This window comes from Protobothrops mucrosquamatus, unplaced genomic scaffold (genome assembly GCF_001527695.2).
Source record: "Protobothrops mucrosquamatus isolate PMUCROS unplaced genomic scaffold, P.Mucros_1.0 scaffold315, whole genome shotgun sequence".
NCBI lineage: Eukaryota > Metazoa > Chordata > Lepidosauria > Squamata > Viperidae > Protobothrops > Protobothrops mucrosquamatus.
In genome coordinates, this window is record NW_015386655.1 from 894,511 (window position 1) to 917,615 (window position 23,105).

The 23,105-nt window shown below is 41.9% G+C and overlaps 1 protein-coding gene across 1 annotated transcript; it reads right to left on the bottom strand.

The window, feature by feature from the left end:
- Nucleotides 1-556: 556 nt before the first annotated feature.
- LOC107286715 (extracellular matrix protein 2) lies at nt 557-13,205 on the bottom strand. Its single transcript, XM_015815122.2, has 7 exons — nt 12,185-13,205; nt 10,750-10,865; nt 9,707-9,839; nt 6,571-6,728; nt 5,780-5,919; nt 2,096-2,422; nt 557-734 (listed from the first exon to the last, which is right to left on the bottom strand). The coding sequence occupies exons 1-7, from the start codon at nt 13,203-13,205 to the stop codon at nt 557-559; spliced, it is 2,073 nt and encodes a 690-aa protein (XP_015670608.2).
- Between the last annotated feature and the right edge of the window lie 9,900 nt (nt 13,206-23,105).

A 23,105-nucleotide genomic window follows, 5' to 3' on the forward strand; every position in this document is an offset into this window, starting at 1 on the left:
CTGAGAAATTAGCATTGAAGAGTCTTGGTGCATCTATCAACTGTAGATTGTTTTATTAACATCTTATCTCCATATTTTAATGTGATTATTATCAAATTATTTTCTAATAGGTTGCTTTTTGTCTACCCATCCATCTTATGGATCTCAAATGTTCTTTTCTTGGTGTCTCTTATTATTGTTTATTATTTTATTACTGATGTGTGTCTGTTTCATTATAAACATAAAGAAAAAGATCTGCAGAACCTGGATACGTATCTGGTCTTTTATATATGTTTGCAAATAATGTATTTCTTTAAAAAAAAGTGATATTCCCAAGTCACAAGAAAAGGCTGCCCATAATGTGGATTAAAAAAATGGGGTACAGGGGATGGGAGGCATGTGAAATTAACTATAGAGAAGAGGGGATGTAGGTAGGTTCATCTTTTCTTATTATTTTAGTAAGATAATAATCCTGAACAGCAGAGACCTCTTCTCTAGTCACCACCCACCTTCAGGGTAGGACCCTTTCCTCCCATAGTAAATTTGTGGCTGCTTTTGGTCTAATTCCCCATATGGCTCAGTAATCATCTTCATTCTGTTGTGGTCTCAGTATCACACTGTGATAGGCTTTGATACAGGAGAAGGCTGTGGGAGGGATGCGGCGGCGATCAATCAAATTATGCTCCAAGTGCACAGACACAATGTTCGAGTCTTCTGACACTCTTGTGTCACAGAGTGAGTTCAGGGGCACATGTCTGCCAGAAAGAAAGAATAGGAACACATAAAGTATATAAAAAGGACTTATTGAGAGTTTCACAGTACTTTCTGTAACTTATCTCAGTAGTCCTTTAATGTGGAGCAAGGTTAAAGCCCTATTAAAAATTGGAGGACTGAATGGCTTAGCTAAGGCTCACAAGTTAGTGAGACTGGACTGGCTGACATTTCCTGGCTGATGAGTCATCTTAGAACAAGGTACAGCTGCTGAGAATCTACTCTTCCATAAGACGCTACTTTTGAGAGTTTTTCTGTATAAGGCTCCCCTTAACTCTTCCTGGATTAGGTCAAAGTAGGAATGTTCAAACTTCTATTTCCACTGTGACCCACCTGGATACCAACAGAGAGGCAAGCAAGATTATATTGCAACAAAGAATTAGGAAGTCCAGCATAATAACTTCGTCTCTTTTCCTTGGGACCTCTTGCTAAGTAAGAAAGAATGAGCACATTTCCTGCATCTAAACTGAGTTTGCTGCAGCAATAAACTTTGGAAGAGTTTAACAAGAACTGTTCTGTTTATGCTTTGTAGGTATAATACAGGCTTGGAATTGCTTGAGTACCACTTAAGATTTAGAGGAGACTGATGCTGCTTCAAAAGTAACTTGTATACTACTCGCTTACTGCATGCATTCATAAATAAATCGACATGAAGCAGAAATGACCAATCACCAGCATTCTTTCCTACAGAAAAGTGAACTTGGTAAGAGTCAATCTGGGATTCTTCACCATTTGGGAATATGGGAAGGAGCATAAAACAGGGATGGCCAGCTGAGAGTGTATAGCCTCCTTCACTTTTTCATTCTTTTTCACCACCTATTTCTTTTTGTATTCAGGAGAAGAGTTAACCAAACATGCTTACAACATAGCTGATGCCTTTCCAATAGCCTCTTTTCCCAGTCTCCAATAATGTAATTTCTCCCACAAAAAAGGATTCTTGTTTTACAGCAACATCTTGGCAGCTCCAGCCTCAAATCAGATTCCTGACTCATAAGCAAGCAATTACATACCCCCAGAATATGCCCAAATTACCCCCTTGTTTAAGAATCTTGTCATTACCCCCAGGTTAATTAACCTCCAGTTTAAGAACCTCTGCTTTAGGGTTCTGGGCCTCCCTCAGCCAAGCAGCATAGGCATTATGGTTGAAGAGAGTTTGACACCTAAGCCCTTGGCTAATAAAGAGTATTGAGGCATATGGCCCCGGAACATGGGATCAAACCCAGTTTTGTCTCTGTTAAAGAGCTCCTTCTACTGGAAGGGTAGACATGCAAGACAGGTGTTCTTCCTGCAGTACTCAGATTACCCTTCCTCAAAGGCAACCAAGAGCAGAACAGAATCCCTTTACCGGATGCGGTTATGGCTCAGCCGTAGAACCTGCAAGCCCTTTAAGTTGATGATGCCATGTGGGATGGCCTGGAACCAATTGTTGTCCAAGAGCAGTTCAGCAAGTGAATGGTAGAGCCCTAAGAAGGAGATGGCATGGACATCGTCATCCCGCAGCACATTGTGGGAGAGATGCAGGAATTCCAGGCCAGGCTTCATATGGGCAAAAACGTAGCCGGGGACACGTTCAATGCGGTTGTGGTGCAAAGTCAGCTGTTTCAAATGTCGAGGCAGAAATGAGGGCACGTGTACTAAATGGTTGTGAGACAAATCTAACGCCTCCAGTTTCCTGGAAGTGAAAGAAACACAAGTGTCCATCAGGATTGCAGACCACAGTTATCACTTTTCACTTTTTCTGGAGATAAAAGCCATATCCAGATATTTGGTCACATTCTACGACTGAGAAGAAGAGCTCAAGATGGAACTGTGCCCTAGAAGCAAGGCTAAAAGGGACATTGGCGCTCTCAGGTGCAGAGAACAAGATCTTTTTAAATCTGTCTCAGGGATGGGGTTGCTTTTTTTCTATGCTGTACGTATGACATTTTACTCATTCTCAAAGGGGCAAAATAAAAAGGAAAGAACAGAAACCAAACTCTGTCCTTGCATCTTGGCCAGGACCTGAGGCTATGGAAAACACCCAACGTTTCCTTTCACTAATCAGTGTATGTGTGTGTGTGTGGGGGGGTGTCAGTTAGCTTCCCAAGGGGATTTGGAGCCACATCTGGTAGTGCCATTAGAGTTTACAGAGATACATTGCAAAAGCTCTTTTCCACAGTCATTGCGACATAACATCCTTTCTAAAGGCAGACTGCTCCATCACTATAATGGACTTTTTGCTACTTTAAAATAAACTATCAGTAGAATCCCAGCCAAGGAACAGTTCTACACTCAGTCAAGACAAAGCAGGGCTATGCAGATTTGATGTCTACAAACATTTTAGTGGTTAAAAAAAAAAACAGTGGATGTGAGTGTTTATGTAAACCCTTTAGCTAAACCCCCTCACTTGCTTTTCTTGAATGGTATTTATTGTCTCTTTGTAGCTGATCTGCAGCTGGGTTGCAATATGCAGTACACAGCTTTCTGTGTAAAGGAAATAAATAAAATATTTATTATTTTTTTTACAAAAATAAGACTTCTTCCATTAGCAGTCCTGGCCTGCTCTGGGCTGATGATGTGACATCATAATGCAGGCAATCAAATCTGGCCATGTGGTGATGCTTTACAAAATCAAGGCAGAGTGAAATAACTTTAATTATGCTTTCTGACAGGACCATGTGGTCAAATGAGCTAAGGGAGGCTGCTGGCACAAAAACTGTATCAGAGAACACACGCACACACCCCCAAGCATTGCCAAAACACACACATCTTGGTGATGTGTGCTACAATATAGGTTTTCATTTTTGTTTTTGTAGAACAACATGTTTTAATCATCTCGCTTTTGGATTGTTGTGATGATTTATATGGGATTGCCCTGAAAACCTCTCAGAAACCGCAGCTGGTTCAGAAGTGGCAGTGGGAGGGAGGGGTTGTTATGCCTCAGTATGCCCATGTAACAACTCTGTCTAAGAGCTGCACTGGGCCCTGGTAGGCTTCAGGGTGAAATTTAAGGTACTGGCCATCACCTATAAAGCCCTTCATGGTAAGTCTGGTTTCTTCAGAGTCCACCTGTCTTCCATAGCTGCAAGCCATCCTATATGATCTGGCAGATCCTGCATGCTCTGGGGCCCATCAACTAAGCAATGCCTCCTGATGGGATCCCTAAAGCAGGCCTTCTCCATTGAAGCCGCCTACCCTCTGGAATGACATCCCTCCATACACTCACATCGCCCTCCCTAATCTTATTTAGATGAGTCCTTAAGAGCCAACTCTTTTCCCAGACTGCAGTGGGTGGCAGACCTCTCTGGGGTGCCTTGTTGGTACGATGAGAGATGTCTGTGTTTGCCAGACATCCTTTCTGTATTCTGTGGAATATTGTATTTTAAATTTTGAATATTATATGCCACCCAGAATTAGGCAGCTTATATATTAAATTAAATGTTAAATTAAAATTAAATTAAAACACATGAGCCACAAAAAAACATTGCTATGTAAGATCAGACGCATTGGAAAGAGCTATCAAATCAAAGAAACCCACCCCATTTTACTCAGTGTAACAAGAGAGAAGGGCCGTAACATACCTATGTGGCAACTAGGGCTCACATCTCTGACAATAGCTTAAACATAAGGCAGTGATGGTGAACCTTTTAGAGACCGAGTGCCAAAAAACCACCCACACCCCCGTCCCTGCTCCGCCCTGCCCACTGGGCCACACACCACCTCCACCGCCCGCCACAGATCACCCAGACAGCCCAGCAGCGCCATGGCGGCCACGCCCTCCACCCATGCCCTGCAGCAGCATCTGCGCACGACGGGGCGCAAGGGCAGAGTCTTGTCCCCGCTGCCCGGCTACCATGTCCCTTGGTTGTGCTGCTTCGCGTGGGCCACGCCCAGGGGCGACTCTCCTCCGGAAGGGCTGCTGGTGAGGAGGGGGCCGTGGGAGGAGGCGGGGCTGGGGAGACGGTGTGTGTGCCCACAGAGAGGGCTCCGAGTGCCACCTCTGGCACCCATGCCATAGGTTCGCCACCACTGACATAAGGTAACAGGACGTAACATAGCATAACACAATGGAGCACTGCTGTTGCAATATGCTATGTTATGATGTTATTTCATACTGTGTTTTATGTTATGTTATTAATCTGGTGTAATTTTTCATTCTAATTGTCAACTCAGAAAAATGTAGGGGTTTTTTTCCTGTGATTCTTTTGAAAGGCAGTGAGTTTAAATTGGGCATTTGCACACTGCTAACTTTTCCATCACTGCTCCATCCTTCAGAAGGCAGCCTGCCACATCTCGACTTCTGCTGATCTCAAAGTGCATATATTTATGCATTTCATCAAGCATTAGGAGCTGAGCCACATTCCCTCCAGTTGAACCAGAAAAGGGTACCAAGAATATCACTCAGTCAATGTTCTATTCTGAATTGTTCCTACTCTTGGAGTAATAAGTTCCCCCCCCCAATATCTTTCCAGAAAAAACGGGATTGCTAGCAAGCCCCATTTTCACAAATATTTGTTCTGCCTCTGCAGAACCCAAAGCTTTTATCCAAATGGCCTTTGGTCAAAATGAAAAAATCTGCATCACGCAAGCTCAGCCACTTTTATACATGCATGCAGTGTCATAACGCATACAGAAAAGGAGTGAGGTTTGCAACCAAGTGATGCAACGCTGCTTTTGTCATCCCCCTTCCTTAATCCTCCTCCTCAAACCAATGATGCAACACCTCCTTTGTCATGTTATTTGCAAGAAACTGAGTCATTCTTATGTGGAAAAGTTTCCTGGTGGATCTTGACAATTGTTAACACAAGAAGTATTTGCATTAGCTTTTCTTTTCCTGGCAGGACACCTACGTCTTTAATAGCTGTAGAACAGGCAGAAATTCACAGAAGTTACTTTTGTCTGCTAGTGCATTGAGGTTCAAAGAAAAAGAACAGGCAGTCTTGAATTTCTGATTATCACCACATTTGCCAGTGGAGAGGAGTGGCAATCCTAGCTCAAAGGGAGTGAGTTTTAGCTCTGTCCCTAGGAATGGAAATGCCGTGTTACTCACAGGAGGTCAATCCAGGCACGTGGAGCAATGCGATCCTCTTGCAGCTTATTGTTGCTCAGAACCAGCACAGTGAGATTCAGAGTTCTGTTGAGGACACCCTCAGTCACCTCCTCAATGCGATTGGAATCTAGATGCAGCTCCTGGAAGTAGATGAGATGATTCCAGACACAACCAGAAGCACCTCAGCCATCAGCTTCCCTTTGCCTCTCCTATCCTGGTTCCCAATCTGCTCTGTCTCACTAGCTGACATAGATATGCCATTTAGGTCAAAATCCATAGAGAGCACCTCCTCACCTTGCAAGGTATCAAGCACAGAGGGAGACAGGTTAAATGAGGCTGACCATTGATCTATTTCTGAAGGGAGCTCAAAGTGATATATAGATAGGAATGCAGATGGCAACCTAAAGTCCTCTCCCTGCTTTATCCTCTTATTGCTCTTTCTTTAAATCAGATTTGGGTAGTTTTTTCAAACAGAGGAGTATGAAGTTGTGCCCTGGCAGTTTCCCAGTTAGAATTATCAAAAAAATATCCTGAGCAACCACCTTCAGCTCTTCAGAGCTGACATGATGAACCACTGATCTTCCAGATTCTGTTTTAAGCCTGGGTTAGGTGGTCAATATTTTCCAAACCAAGATTTGGCAGTATATCAGTTACAGCTGTTGGGCTACCACTCCCATCACCTCCAATCTGTACAATGGAGATTGCAGTTCTGCATAACTGGAAGCATAGCAGCTTGGGGAAGTCTGTTTCAGGAGTTACATTCTGATCTAAATTAAAGGTATTCTGCTCACCTGCAGAGATGCAGGCAAACCCGATGGGATAGTCCGAAAATGGTTCCGGTCTAGTCGCAGGTAGATAAGCCTGCCCAGGGGCGTGAAAGCAGTAGGGGGAACGTTGCCATCATGCAGCTGGTTTCCTTCTAGCTCCAAGGTGAGCAGTTTGAAGAGGCCTGTGGAAGAAAGAGACAGAGGCAATGAATGCCTCTCAGAACTAGGTAGAACCACTTTTTTGAAAATGCACAGATCAGGTGGAAAACAACTTGTAATATATGTTTTACAAAATGCTGCTCAGGTTGACTCAGTTCTGGAATCGCAGTGATAAATAGGATATGGTATAAAATACATTGCTGATTCCCAACCTCCACATTAAGCCAAATCAAACCCCATGCTCCCACAGCTTCCTGAAATCAGTAACTTAAAAGTCTACCACAAAAGATAAGGATGTTGTCATTCAAGCATTGCATGGATATATACCAGTTACAAAGAGCTGGTCCAGCTAAATGGTAACACATAGGCAGCTTTGGCTGATTTTGAAAAGCTTAGTAGAGTCAGACCAGATTAGTATAAGACACAGCCAGAAAGATTTTGAGCTGTAGGTTAAATTGGAAAGTGCAAAAAGCACTTTCCAATTTAACCTATGGCCTGTTGGAAGCAGGCTGTGGCAAATCACTTCAGTATTGCTGCCAAGAAAATAGATTGGATGTGCTTATGAAGTCTCAGAGAGATGCACTCAACTTGAAGGTCTATAGTGATTCTCAGTCATCCAGATCATGGTTGTTTCAAGGGTGCTTTTTCAAAAAGCAACTGGACTGGTTTTTTTTATCAGTTCTGACTGATGAAGCTCTTTGGATGAGAAGTGAAACATCTTCTTCCTCAAGGAAAAAAACATAGTCCATCCAGTTGCCTTTTGAAAAAACACCCTTGAGATACTCAATTTGAAGTAGATTTTATAATTGGCATCTTTCTCCCTTATTTTAGAAGAAAGAACTGAGAGAGGAAATGATAGGTCTGTAAATGCCTTAGAAGACTTCAAATTGAAGAATGTCAAGTCTTATTCTCCATCTTTCCTGACATGGGATAATAGATTGAAGTTATAGGGAGGCAGATTTTGAAAGGGAAACAATAGCAGTTCAGCACTGGGACAAAATACTCAGACATAATAAATTCTCCTTCACATGTGTTTAAGTGGAAGCTAGAAGCCATTTATTACTGATGCTTTAATTTTAAGTTCCTACACTGATCCAAGGGTTGAACTTGATGGCCTATAACTCTTCATAGCCCTACTCTTATGTGTATCATCTTCTATGTAACCTACAGAAATCTGGCTAAGAGAGGGGGGGAAACTGCTCAATTGTTACTTAACCCACCACGGGAAAACCTTTTAGAAAAAGGTTAAAAAGGAAAAGCTTACATTCCTGCTCTTGGTAATTCCAATTTTGTAACAAAGGACCTGGCAGTTTTAAGGAAGAAATGAAAAAAAACCCTCTAAGTCACACAAACGACAATCTTGTTATGTACATAAGCCCAATTTCCAGAAGGAAATAGGAAATAGGAACTATTAGACCATACTTTATCCTCAGAGATAAAATAGAAACAAAGGGCCTCTGTTAAGTGCAAACATAACAGAATTTGCTTGCAGTAGGTCCAATGTCTGTGTCAGCTTCCTGTTTACATACTGTTTATCAACTGGTAAATAAGCTGCTTGGAAAGCAAGCTGCACATCCAACATGGGAGGTCATAGGAGAAAAAAAAAGTAGAACAACAAATGCTCTCTTAATTCTGGATTCACTGGAAACCTCTGCTTAACACTGCTTGGATGAAAGGGTACACTTTAATGTGTCTGTTGTATTAAAAAGACACCATGATGTTGTGATCAAGGCGTTGGACTAGGGCCACAAGGACCCAACTTCAAGTCACTGTCTCTGAATCTAACATATTGTACCTCCCAGATTTGGAGTTGTAAAGATAATGTGAGGTGTGAAGAGGATCCCTGTGCACTGCACTAAAGTCCTGCAGGAAAGGCAAGATGTGGAACATAATAACAAAGAAGTGAAATAAATAAATATGTATAGAACACAAGATATGTCCTTATTATGGCTAAATTTTCAGTTGAGGAAATATCTTTTCTGTGCCTGCCCAAGTCAATGGCATTTTTTCACTGCTTTTATCTATTTGACTGTTCAGCGGTTTCAGATATTTAGACACATGGATGCTGTTAGCAAAATGAGTTCATGTATAATGATGGCAAGTCCTATTATATAATTGTTCTACTGTCTACATCTTGGTAGCACATGTGTTGCGTAATGTGTAAAACAGCAGAACAGTGATCTTCCCCAATGTCCTACCCTACAAAAATTTATGAAGATCACCATTGTGTACTTGTTCCCAAAGCCTGATGCAATTTGTAGCTACTGTGTGATGATACTGTAATACCAATGTTGTCATTTGTCCCCTACCACATCTCTAACGTAACTAGGAGTTCTGTTGCTGGTAATTCAAATACATCTAGAAAATGGATCGATGGATGGTAGGATGGATCACTACTTCTGCATTTCTTTATACTTCAAAAACTCAAAATCAACAACAACCAGAGTTTTAAACTAGATGCTGGTTGGATCCCCACATGAAGCTAATTCATAATCCAATTTCCTTAATGTGGCTTACTTAATGGGTAAATCTAGCCATTACTTATGGTTTGTAAATGGTGATTTATGAATTAGTGTCTTGTATTAATTCAATCAATCATGGATTTGTCAACATGGTTAAAAAGCATGATGTAATACCTAAGTGGGTACATGTTCCATGGGACCATATGTGTCCCCGCACTCCTTTTTATAACCTAGGGGTGAAGGAATTGAGCAATTTTAAGGGACATACCTTTAGCAAAATATATGAAAACACCATTGTAATCTCTAATTTTTTAGCGCAATGTTCTTCTGGAGAAAAAGAAATATTATTATGTCTAGGACATGGCAGCATTACACAAATCTCTCAGAGAAGTGGATTAGTACACTAACCTCTCTGACTAATAAAAGCTCTGGCATTTTGAAATGAAGGCCCCTGATTGCATGCAGAGTTTGTCCATGTCCCAAGACTTTTTGCTGTTTTTGCTATCCTAGGAAAAAGCAGTTCGTGAGAGGTCTCATACCTCTGAAGCTCTGTCTCTGAAGTCCTGCTAAATTATTGTCATTCAGTTTAAGTTCATGTAATGAACTTGGCAAGGCTGGGATTGAAGTGAGCTGGTTCCCATCCAGATTCAGACGCTTCAGTTTGGTGAGGTTCTGTGTAGGAAGAAAGAGTATCGATAACAATAGCAGAAGAGAAGTAACTAATAAACATTCAAATATTATTGCCGTATTGCAAATAGGCAAGATAAGGTTCAATAGCAGTAGACGTGCTCTGAATGTAAACATGGAGCAGAAAACTGGGTCATGGGACTGGATTACTTGTGGGCCATCTTTCCCCACAAGAGGGGAGTTGTATCTACCTGTCTCATGAGATCCCGTAGGAGAGACATGTTCTAGAACCCGTCTGTTAGGGAGTGTCACTTCGTACATCCCCAGATAACAGCCTTTTCTCTTGTGGTGCTCGCTCTCTGGAACATCACTGCCCCAAAGATTAGACTTGCCCCGACCCTGCTGGTCTTTTGTAATGTAACCCCCTAAAAACCTGCTTTTGTTGCTGAGCCCGGGGCCCAAGGTGGGTGGCTGAGTCCATCTCTTGTTGACTGTGTTCTTGGTTTTATGTCAGCTTCTATATTTGTTACTTACTGTTTTTCTATGCTTGTCTTGTCTTTATTCTCGGTTAGCCATGCGGAGTCATATGTCTGAGATAGGTAGCCATATAAATCGAACACATAAATAAATAAATCTCTGGTCTAAGTGCTGCATTGCCTGCACCTTCAGCCTCATTTCGTGCAGAGCTAATTTCACACAGGTTGAAGAGATATCATAGCAAGTGAGACAAGGAGATATGAGATGGCAGGGAATAGCAGAGAGAAAGACAGTCTGGCAAAATTGCCACATTTTATTTATCTACAACTGTTCCCTACCCATTGGCTATGGCTTCTGCTTCATTTTCCCTATAGCGTATCTTCATATGGGGTTCCTATGCTTGATACAAGAACCCTTAAATTCACTCCTCCCTGGCATTTTCCCCTTCCCTTTCAAATAGCCCTTCCTCTCCAATTACCTTGAAGGCTTCTGGGTGCAAGCCGGTCGATTTCAGCTTGTTCTTGCTGAGATCCAACCATTCCAGATTAGGTAATCCCAAGAAAACTCCAGCTGGGATATTGTTGATTTCATTCTCTGGGGGGGAGGGGGAAAGGGAAATGTTAAAAGGTTACTGTCTTAATTAGAGACTGTTTGAATTCTTGAACGACATTTTACACAGTCAGCCAGTGTTTGATTCCAAAAGAGGGTGAATGTGTAGGAGTTGCACAGGAGAGGGTGGTGGTTTTTTTTTTTAATCATCAAACTCACATGCAGCAACCCACAAGAACAATCTTCAGCTTTTTCCTATGGCTAAGCAGAAGGTGCTATTCACTCATCCTTGACCTCTACTGGCACTATATGAGTTGCCTCCACAGTTGATCTCTTTTCTGCTTCTACCCTGATTAGGTTCATGCAGTGCATGGCTGGCAAAGTGATTGGTTGGGTCTTCCAGCTTTGCTGCCCACCATCTTCACCCTGTCACCAGCCAGCAGGAAAAATATCTGCCAATCACAGCACTGCACTGGGAACAGGATGTGCCTGATACCAACTGCCTGATGCTTGATTTGGCCCATTCCTTAAACCCCATTCTCTCACCTGGCAAGTTCAATCAATTGTGACACTGCTCCCCCCCCCAAAAAAAAATCATAATAGTAAGAAAATTGCCAACTTCTCCTGGGAGAAAAATTACTGAGGATTCTTCCACCTTTGTTTTCTTTTTCTTTAGAGTCATATGTAAATGTCTACTGGTTGAGACTAACTTATGGGGCATTCCACTGGAATTTCACCATTAGGCTATTTCAGTCTATTACATTACTCCATGATTCCCACCCCAATGGCACCCTATTGTTGGTAGTTTCCCCAACATTTCACATGATACACCACCTGCTCTTTAGGCACCGAATAGCAGAATGACAATGGAAGAGTCAGTATACACATCAGAGTGAATTTTCCAATAAAGTCTCTTTGATCCATTTTGCTCATTACTGGCCACCTGCCTTTGGTGTCAAAGGTGATAATAAATGTAGGATTTACATCAAGGCTAGTTCTGGATGGTGTCAAAATTCAAGAGACAACACTATTTTAACCTTTAACCGATGCTCCCTGCCAGCTTCCCATAAGGAAACTCAATGAGGAAGCTGACAGGAAGCCAAAAGTCACTCCCACTCTCGCTGATTTTTTTTGCCTACAGAGGGTCATTCTGTTTCTCTTTTAGGTAAGGAAATATCTCTAAAACACTGACCTCGTGGTTCTCTAAAACACAGTGGCTAGGTACCCACAATGTGCTGAACCCACTTTGCATAAAACTTTATAACTTGGCACAACCAGGCTTAAATATGTGACTCCTTCTAGCACAGCACTTAGAACAAAATTCAACAGTAGAAATTGGATGCCTGGATGATTCAGAGATTCACCTGCCAGGTAGAGGGTTTTCAGAACAGAATCAGTCAGTTTGGGCACATATTTCAGGTGGGCATTCCCACAGGCTATGGCGTGTTCAGACAGCAAGCAAGTGGGAGGCAGAGAAGGCATGGTGGACTTCTTTCTTTCTTTGGGCTTTACAGGCTGCTGTTTTGGTGAGCCTGTCCTTCCTTGGGAGACATTTTTATGAGGTAAATTTTGTCCTCTCCTAGTTTTTGATTGGGTGGTATTCCCCAGCTGAGCCTGGACACTATTCTTGCTTTGAAGGCCATCCTCAGTTCTGGTCAGGGCCTGGTTGACATTTCTATGGGGAGACAGCAGTTCTTGGCTGGGCAATGACCAGCTTGCATTCCTGTGAGAAGGGCTCTGGGCCTTGTCTTCTGCTGCCCAGCTGACATTCCTCGGCTGGCTGCTGAGTCTTTTTCCTGGTGATACTCCACTAGCCTCCCTAAGAGTCAAACTGAGCTTTTTCTGCAGAAGGGGCTGACTAGCATTTTGTAAGGAAGTTGTGGAATCCTTTCTGTCTTCAGCCTGGCTGCGCAGAGTAATCGGTCCTTTTGCCAGCTCTGCCTGAATGCCAGTCCTCTTTTTGCCAATTTTCTGGAAGGTTCTCTGCTTTTCTCCAGGAAGCCTTACACTGAGATTTGCAGAGGGCGTTCCCTGCAATTTCCCTTTTGGGGGTGGGCTGCCATGCTTGTGGAGAAGCCTAGCCTCTTTCTCTCTGAGTGCGTGAGTGCTGTTCCTAGTGCGAAGGCCACATTCCTCCCACATCACTGTGCAGTTGTCATTTTCCTTGAAAGTGCCACGGGCTTTTCCTGTTGGTGACCTACTGGTATTTCTTGGTGTGGAGCGGTTCTGCTTTTGCAACAATACCCAGGTGACATTTCTGTGCAGAAATACAGGGTCGCTTCTTTCTTTTATCCGAATGACACGTTTATAGACAGAAAAAGAGGGTATCCCGCTTTCATTTCTATGCCGAGGGTCTAGAGCTTGTCCTATTTCCATCTGAGCCATAGTCTTATATTTGCGGGCATTTCCTTTTCTTGCCTTTTTCCTATGGATGGCAATGTTCCCCTGCACTGGTGCTGTTGTGGCATGATTCAAAATCAAACCTGCAGAAAAAGAAATGCACATTGAAAAGCAGAGTCAGATTGCAATATTTTGGAACCAAATAACAACAACAATAATAATAATAATAATAATAATAATACAGAAAGTTGGAAGGGGCCTTGGAGATCATCTAGTCCAGCCCCCTGCTCAGGCAGGAAACCCTATACCATTTCAGACAAATGGCTGTCTAGTCCAGTGGTGGCAAACCTATGGCATGGGTGCCAGAGGCGGCACTCAGAGCCCTCTCTGTAGGCACACGTGCCGTTGCCCCAGCCTTGCCTCCCCCCGTGACCCCCTCCTCTCCAGCAGCCCCCCTGAAGGAGAGTCACCCTCGAGCGTGGCCCACACGGAGCAGCGCAGCCAAGGACATGGCAGCCAGGCAGCATAGACAAGACTCTGCCCTCACACCCCATCATGCAGTTGATGCTGCAGGGCGCGGACAGAGGGTGTGGCCGCCATAGCGGTGCTGGGCTGCCTGGGCGATCTGCGGCGGGCCCTGGAGGCAGTGAGTGGTCCTGTGGGCAGGCAGGGCAGAGGATGGGGGGGACAGAGCAGGGGCGGGGCAGGGGGTGGAGCAGGGGCGGGGCCAGTTTTTGGGCACTCGGTCTCTAAAAGGTTCACCATCACTGGTCTAGTCTCTTCTTAAAAACTTCCAGTGTTGGAGCATTCACAACTTCTGGAGGCAGGTTGTTCCACTGGTTAATTATTCTAACTGTCAGGAAATTTCTCCTTAGTTCTAGGTTGCTTCTTTCCCTGATTAGTTTCCATCCGTTGCTTCTTGTCCTGCCTTTAGGTACATTGGAGAATAGTTTGACTCCTTTGTGGCAACCCCTGAGATATTGGAAGGCTGCTATCATGTCACCCCTCATCCTTCTCTTCATAAACTAGACATACCCAATTCCAGCAACCATTCCTTATATGTTTTAGCCTCCAGTCCCCTAATCATCTTTGTTGCTCTTCTCTGTACTCTTTCTAAAGTCTCAACATCTTTTTTACATCGTGGTGACCAAAACTGGATGCAGTATTCCAAGTGTGGCCTTACCAAGGCATTGTAAAGTGGTATTAACACTTCACGTGATCTTGATTCTATCCCTCTGTTAATGCAGCCTAGCACTGTGTTGGATTTTTTGGCAGCTGCAGCACACTGTTGGCTCATATTTAAGTGATTGTCCACTAGGACTCCGAAATCCCTCTTACAGTTGCTACTATTGAGCAAGGTATATATGTCTAGAACCCCTTTCCCAGGTGACACAGAGCCTTAATGAATTATCTCAGAACTAATTAAGTACTGTCATCCTTATTCAACATGGACATAGAGTGTAATTAAGTAGGCATTCTCCTCTAAGAGTCCAGCATAGCTCTTGAAGAGTTCCAATGAAATCTGGTCAGATGACTTTCCTCAGTTCAGTCTTCCACTCAGCCACTCTAAATGGTTCCTGAAGTCCTAGAGCTGCTGCTTCATACACTGATAAATTTCTGTGATCTGCAGAGATTATTTTCAGCTTGTTGTCCAAAGAATTTGGACTTAATTGGGCTGTTTTAACCATTACCAAAATGGTACAGGCTAATAGATATGAATTCTAACCAATTATTATGTACACAGCAATTATTTCTGGAAGATGCAGGCCAAGCCATCTATTAAAATCAAGACATCTTTGCAAATGAATAATTGGCCATGTGCACTTAGAGCAGCGTTTCTCAGTCTTGGCATATTTAAGATGTGTGGAGTTCAGTTCCCAGAATTTTCCAGCCAGCATTTGTAGGGACATTCTGGGAGATGAAATCCACACATCTGAAAGTTGCTGAGGTTAACACTGATCTAGTGGGCCCAAAGGGGCTATGGAGGGAAAATGAGGTTCCAAGCCCCACTCAACTGAGCCAGTTGCTGTTGTTCAATTTACTAACCCCACAAGTTTGCTGTGGAAAAAGAATGGCAGGAGCTGAGGTATGTATGCCATCTTAAATTCCTTGGAGAAATATATATATATATATATAAATAAAGAAATGTGCTGGATCTTTGCCGGTTTACTATCAGCCACAAGGAAATTGCTCTTCCAAGGAAAAGCTGGGTGGGTGGTTTTTTTTCATAGAAAACATACTTGCAAAATTCTTATTAGAAACTAGACAGTAGCAACAATCACCCATCACATTGCTGTGATTGTTCTGTGTTGAGTTTATTTCTGATTCATGTACAAACAAGCCTCTCTCATTTATTTATTTGTTAGTTTGTTCCAGTTACATAGCTGCCCACTTGCCAGGCAACTGGCAAGTCTAGATATATGAAATCATTTCCCCTTTTCCAACTAATTGATCCCAAAGAACCAAAAGTCTTTGATTTTGTATTCAAGCACAATAATTAAAGCAGATTAGAAAACCAGCAGCGTCTTAATTGTAAACATTAAGAGCCATTCAAAGTAGGTGACCACAAAATGCAATCTTTTGATGTTCCAAATCCGTGAGAACATAAGGAATCATATTTCAGGATGTGAGTGTCTGTGAGTGACTCCTGGCAACTGCCTGAATAGTCCTTGCATTTTCCTTGGAAAGATTTTGGGAGTAGTTCACTTTTGCCTGCTTCCTAGGGCTGAAAGAGACTTACTGGTCCAAAGTCGCCCAACTAGCGTTGTGTCTTGAGGCAGGACTAGAACTTACAGTCCCCCAGTCTCTAGCGCGGTGCCTTAATCGCCGCACCAAACTGCCTCTCCAAATTCATTACCTTAAACAATAAATGAACTCCTTTAAAGATAATGGGGATGGTGGTCTTTAGCATTAACTACTCAGAAGTGAATCCCATTAAATTCTGATGGATTTATTCCTCTAATAAGCCTGCTTATATCTTAAAATTAGGAGGTCAAGCTGAAAATAGGTTAACTGAGAGGCTGATTTTTTTTTTTCTTAACAGCTTGTATTTCACTCATACCTTCTGGCTCATATCTGCTTCTTGCTTGGGTGAGGCTGCTGTTGGTCTCCAGACCAACAGCTTCTGGTATAGCGTGCAAGGTCCTGCTCTCTGTTTTCTTAACACCCAGCACTTTCTTCCCAACTCCGACAGACTCCTCCACTTTCTTAGCTCTGTCTCCTTTTTTCCATGTTTGGTCATCTTGATGGAGGTGAATTGGCACCTTTCTTTTTAAGGCAGTGTTCTTCAGGATGGAAAGCTTCCTACTTCTCAGAGGCAGCTCCTTTTCTCCATCAGGAGGTTTCACTTTAGTGGCAGCAGACCTGGAGAGCTCTAGAAAAAAAAGCAGGAAAAAGTGATTTCATTAAGGGTTTTTTTTCTTTCTTTCTTTTAATATACCCTCTGCACTCTGTTGTTTTTATTATGCAAAATTAAGGTGACTAAGAAAGCCTTCCTCAACAAGGCACCCTCTACATGTGTTGGACTATGTCCCACCATCCCTAATCTGAATGCCTCAGAACAAAAAGTAACCTGGTTATGCAGAAAGGAACAGATTTTTTTCCCCTGAATCTGCCTGGTTCATTAGAGGCAGGAAGCTGATTTTACTTCTGAAAACATGGCTGATCTTAAAAACACTCCCCCCCCACTTCTATGGGGAAAGCAAAATACATTTGTCATGCTGGCATCCACTGGATGCTGCACATACTTTCAGTTTGCTGAGAGATAAGACCAGCATCTTGCCTGCAGGTTGGTGTAGCTATACTGGCTTACACACTGCATTAAGATATGATCTGGTAAAACAGGATTTGTTCATTATTGGTTTGTGATTGGAATCCAACACGTGAATCTTGTCTACGTGACATTGACACTGGGTTCACTTATCACACTAAGCCATAACTTTGCTCACAATCCCTCTTCCCTTCATGATCTCTGGATAACTGCAATGTGCTCTACATGGGGCTGCCCTTGATGAGCATTGGGAAACTTCAAAAATGTGGGTGTACAGGTAGTAAAAAGCGTTGAGTATTTGACACATGAAAGACTACTGCTTCGTTAGCTGGATTGGTTGCCAGTGTGTTTTAAGGAACAATTCAAAGTGCTGGTTATCACCTCTAAAGCCTTAATGGTTTTGGGGCCAGATTACCTAAGGGAGACTCTGCTTCCACTTGTTTCAACCTGTCCAATTCAGTGAGACAAGTTGGACATGCTGTAGGTCCTGTCAGCCAAGGAATGTCAGCTGGTGGGAACCAGGACACGTGCATCCTCTGCTATAACCCCTGCCCTCTAGATTATTGACCTTCAGATATCAGGATAAACCCAACCCTGTCAGCCTTTTGTAAAGCCATAAAAACGTGGTTATGTGCCTGGACCTGGGGCCCCAAGTGTGTTAAGGGCCCCATTTCCTGGCTGTTTTAACATCCATTGTAACAGTTTTACTTGGCATCATATATATTTATTTTGTACTGTTTTAATAGTTACAATTGTTTTTATATTTCATGATATATGCCACCCAGAATCATTTGTTGAGGTGGCCAGCTATAGAAATAAAATTAATAAAATAAAAAATAACAGTTTAATAATGGTTTGTTTAAAAAGCACAATTGCCTAGATACAGACATATTAAATCAAAACTAATCAAAACATGTTTTAGTTTTGCATAATGTAAGAATAAAGAGGAAATAACTATTTGATATCACTAAAAATGGATACAGAAATTGGGAGCTGGATCAGGGACTGCTGTTCTGGGTGGGAGAGCCAGTTATGCTGATTGCTGGAGGAACTTGCTATTCTTCAAATTCTGGGGGGAAAAAAACCCTGAATCTTTCAAAAATGCCATCAGACTCAGAATTCCTTTTTGCATAATGAATCCCCTATACAACTGTTACCACAAGAATTTCAAGAGAACTTGAAGAGTCCTGAAAGATTATTTGGAAGAACATGGCCACTGCAAAGAATATCCAGAAGAGCCTTTTTTGATCTGATCCTTACCCAGATAGGATAATGCCACTTTGGGAAAGGATGATCTAGAAGGAAATATAATTTGGATTAAAAAGGTCCTGTAACTTACTCCTGGACTTTTATTGCTGACAGTAGAATCTATGATCCAGACAATTATCCTCTTTACTGAACAGAGTCAAGTGGAGACTAAAGAGCCATTTGTCTGGGAAGCTTTAAATTTGATTCCTGAATTGAATGGAGGTTGGACTTGATGGCCAAAAGTTGTAACCCTTCCAGCAATCCCGAGAAATTTCTGGACTTTATTTACTAAATGAGTCCTCACACATGATGGGACTGATCCAGAAACAATCCAAGCCAGGCACTGATTGAAAGGGGATGTAGAAAGAAAGCCAGACATTTTTTTTCTAAAACAAACAAAAAAAATTAGATTAACAAATCGAGAATTGTACTATTCTTTGGTTCTGTGCTCAGTTGTTGCTCAATACTGATTGTATCCCTATAATTTACTGACTGCAAAATTAAAATAGAAGCAGTCATATACCACATAATATAGAGCTATGAACCAACAGTGCCCTGCATGCTGAACTGTCCAATATCTTTGCATATTATTTAGTAACAAGTAAATTCTATTCAGCAAAATTTCTTGCCAATAATTAAATTCTTTTAAAATGTTTTCTACTTTCTTTGCCCAGGGCTTGGGACTTTAACTGATGAATAGTGTGTTTCTAACACCATGAATAGCTTTCCTTAATTGCTTCAACATCAATTTATTTTTCCCTTGTGGTTACCAATTTTCTTGCATTTCATTTTGTATAACAAAGCAGTACCTTTTTACTTAGAGAAATATAATGGGGGGGGAAACCTAATAATTAGAGAAATGAAACCTATGTGACTAGTAGAAAGTAATAGTGTGATTCTATATACGTTTGCTCAGGAATAACTACCACAATGTTTGATGTATTTTACTCCATAATAATAACTAATAATAATTAGATTTTCACTAATTTTTACCTGCCATTAAAGTTGGACTAGAAAATATGAACATTTTAATTTAAGTCATGGGAATTCTGTAAAATCTCCGACGGCAACAAGTAGAACTAATCCTATGTTACAAGTGGAATCACTCTGCCATTTGATATCATATAGCCGTCTTAATTGTTAGATTTAACAGATGAGTAGGCAAGGAACTGTGGGTTGTCACATCCAGAGTAGGAAAGGGAGGAGCAGAAAGGATGGATGGAGTAGAAAACAGTAGAGCTTTCCCAGTTAGCTTTATCTAGAAATGGTGATTTAATGTGATAGACTGAAATAGCTTGATGGCCACCTATCTCACCTCCCCATTATTTTTTACACAACTTTTTTTTCCTGAATGACCTCTGAGGTCCCTTCCAACTTTATCATTATTATTATTATTATTATTATTTTCCATAACTCACCTTCCTCCACATCCTTTCCCAGGTTTAGCTCATTCTCCGTCAGCTGCCTTTGACTTTTCACTGGATGGGCTGACACCTCTAGAGAGACTGAGGAACCCAAATCCTCAATTGGATGTTTGGGGTTGTGTCTGACAGCCCAGTAAGTGGGAGCCCAGAGGACCAAAACAAAGTGACCAAGGAAAAAGAACCTCATCGTGCCTCGACGCTTCTCAGTGCAAGCCTGCTATTCTCTAGGTTGGGATCTCAACTCCACGTATCATCCTGTACAGTGAGAGGTTTTATATTCTTCTTCCCCACAACTTTGATGAGGAGGAGGAAAGAAGAAGCCAAGCAAATGGAGCAAACACTCTGGCTGTCTAGAAGGGGCTCTGCCATTTACCACCAGTTGGAGATCTGACCTGCCTAATACAGGGGACTTTCTCTATTAGTCTTTGGCAAGACTCCGAGGTCTCACACATTCATGAATGATGCTTCTGTGAGTGCACACAGCCAGCTACTGTCCAGAAATCCATGAACTGTTTCTGTCAAGAAGGAGACTTGATATTCCCAGAGCTAAGCCAGCCTGTGTCTGTACAATGCTAAGGCTGTGACTACAGACATCAGCATTTGTCTCATCAAGCACCAGTGATGATTATTGGTCAAGCTTCATGCAGGAGGTGGAGCGTTCATACTCTGCGTGTGTTTGGCATTGAACATCTAGTGGAGGTTCTCTTGAAGGAATCTCCCATACTGATGTAACGTATAAAGGTCGATCCATCTGTATCTCCTGAAGCAAGGAGACACCAGAATATGATTTTGCTTGGCATTTGGTATCCAAATGGAAAAAAGGGTGTGGCCCACATGTAGTTATTTTGGACCTGTTTTCCTAGAAACTTCTAAGACATCTATTGAGTTCTATTGCCTAATTTGGTGACGGAATCTTCTCAGATAACTCCTAATTTTCTCTCCAGTATTTTCCCATTTATATAGCTGTCTGAAAGGATAAAAGGGAAAAAAGAAGGCAAACTGATGTAATTAGGAAAGCAATGAAGTCTCCTGGGGGGAACGAAGGTTGGGGTCCCCTGTGTAGCACACGTAACAATTCCTTTGATGCACACCAAGTTTCCACCCTTCCTTATTCCTGTTGTTGTTTTAGTATTTCAGAGAATGTTAGGTCAATACCTGTCACATTTTTCAGGGGAATGGTAATATGCCACCTCTTGCATTAGGTGAGAATTACATTAGGACATCCAACTGAATCAGCCCCATGCCACCGAGATGTGCTTAGGTTGTCCTTAGCTGTACTGGCATTAAAGTAGGATTTTTTCCCCCTATTCCCACATAGTCCAAGAGCACCCCTGAGGTACATAAAATCTGTTAGGTTTTGTTATCAGATCTCCTGAGGGAAAACAGGGGATTGGCATTGCCTGGCAAAAAAGATAATCTATATAAATAAAAATGTAAATGCTCATTTGTTCAAAATCTTAAATCTCCGAAAGTTCTTCACCGATTGCTTTGAAATTTTGAAACAACATTGCATTCGAATACACGCGTGTTTTTATATACCTACTATTATATAGATGTCACACCTGTGACAGGTAAAAACATGTTGATTGTGTAATAAAGAGCAGCAGGTTCGGAGGGAGCTATCCTGGCTTACGTTTTAGTGCCCTTCAGACAATTAAGGTCTGGCTTTAATTCAGAGTCCAGCTTGCCAGGGCCCCTCCCCTTCACCGCCCTCATTTGCATATGCAGATCTTTGGACCGGGCTTCCTTCTGGAGGACCATATTGTCTTCAGGGACTTAAGTCTACCGACGACGTTGGCTGTTTTATACCCACAAGCATTGTGAAATTAAACATATTACAAACGTGCGCTTTCTCTTTTCTTTCTTTTCCATTTAACCAGACAGAGCCACAGCAACGCGTGGCCGGGTACAGCTAGTAAGATAATAATAAAAGTGGTTGCTGGGATAAGATCAGATCAGCAATGGGAAAAGCTATTTCATGCAAGCATATTTTTTCTGCCAACTCAGAGATGGACAGACAGCACTTCAGCTCAACAAAGACCTGAATGCAGCTTTAAAGCAATCATATGAACTCATGCACTATCTAGCTCAGGGGTGGAGAATGATGGCTCTTTGGGTCATGGCTGGCTCAGGAATTCTGGGAATTGAAGTCCACAAGTCATAAAAGGGCCATCGTTTCCCCACCCCTGATATGGCTAAATATTAAAATGGTTGCCTTTGCAACAAATATTTGCTTTCCTTGGTCTCATTCTAACCATGACTTTCTCATAATTTCCTTAATAAACATGAACTTTAAACTGGCACAATTGGATTTATGTAACCTTGGGCTACCACATAGGGCTGATTTTTCCATGAAACTGGGAACCAAATTTTATAACCAATCCATTTATACCTGCAACCCTTTTACTCCTTGAGGAGAGATGGGTGGCAAATCAATCAAAGAAACAAATAATAGTTGCATACCCAAATGGCATTAAGAACGATGCATGAAGCAGATTTTTCCAGGTCAACCTAGACATGATTTCCTATATATTTGTGATATAGGAAAAGCCCTGTTTCCAATGGTGGAGACAAAGAGCCATGTTTTGCTGCTTTTTGAATTTATTCACAAGAAAGTCAACTATAACTAGGGCACTTTTCTCCCAAGTCTCATGCTGCTGATCCCAGAGGAGGAAGTATCTTTCAGTCCTTCTCATTCTGCAGAATCTATGGAAAGAGGAAAAGGGACTGGCTTTGAAGGATTAAATTAATAATAATAATGCCTTTTCTTCTTGCCATCTGTCATTCCAAACATTTTTCTCCTACACAATTTCCTCCTCATATCTGAACTGAATGGGGGAAATGGAATAGGAAAGACCTAAATCTTAGGCAGTTTCTTTCACTTGTGCAATTCTGTACATTAGCCATTTTCATACAACGGACTTAAATTTAATTATGGTTTACAGAATCAAGTCACATTTTGGGTCCCAATACATTGGTAACTTGGTATTCAACTGCTTTGAAACTCATCGACTTTGGTACTCAATGCATTTTGATGCAAAAATGTTATCCTGATACTCGTTGTTTGTTTGATACTCAATGCGTAAGCTAGAACTTGTCGGTGCTGACTACCTTGTGACTCACTACATTATTCCTTATGGGAAAAATTTGTTTGGTACTCATTGTTTCTGATACTCCTCATGCCTCCTGGAGCCAATTAATGATGAATATTGAGGTACCATTGAGGTACCAACAAAAAGCCGTCAGTCAAGGTTTAGAAAACACTCTGGATTGTTACATCCAACAGCTCAGCATGTTGTATAAACTCAGATGTATATAACATACATGTGCATAACCAACCTGTCTTCTGCTCCCTTCATCCACCATCTCATCCTATTTTAACTCTACATCAATTTGGCTACTCCATGCATCATGAAAGCTTATGTCTTTTACAAAAATTTGTCAGTCAGAAAAGATATCAGTCTCCTGGATTTTTGCCACCATAGATTAACATGGTTCCCCTCC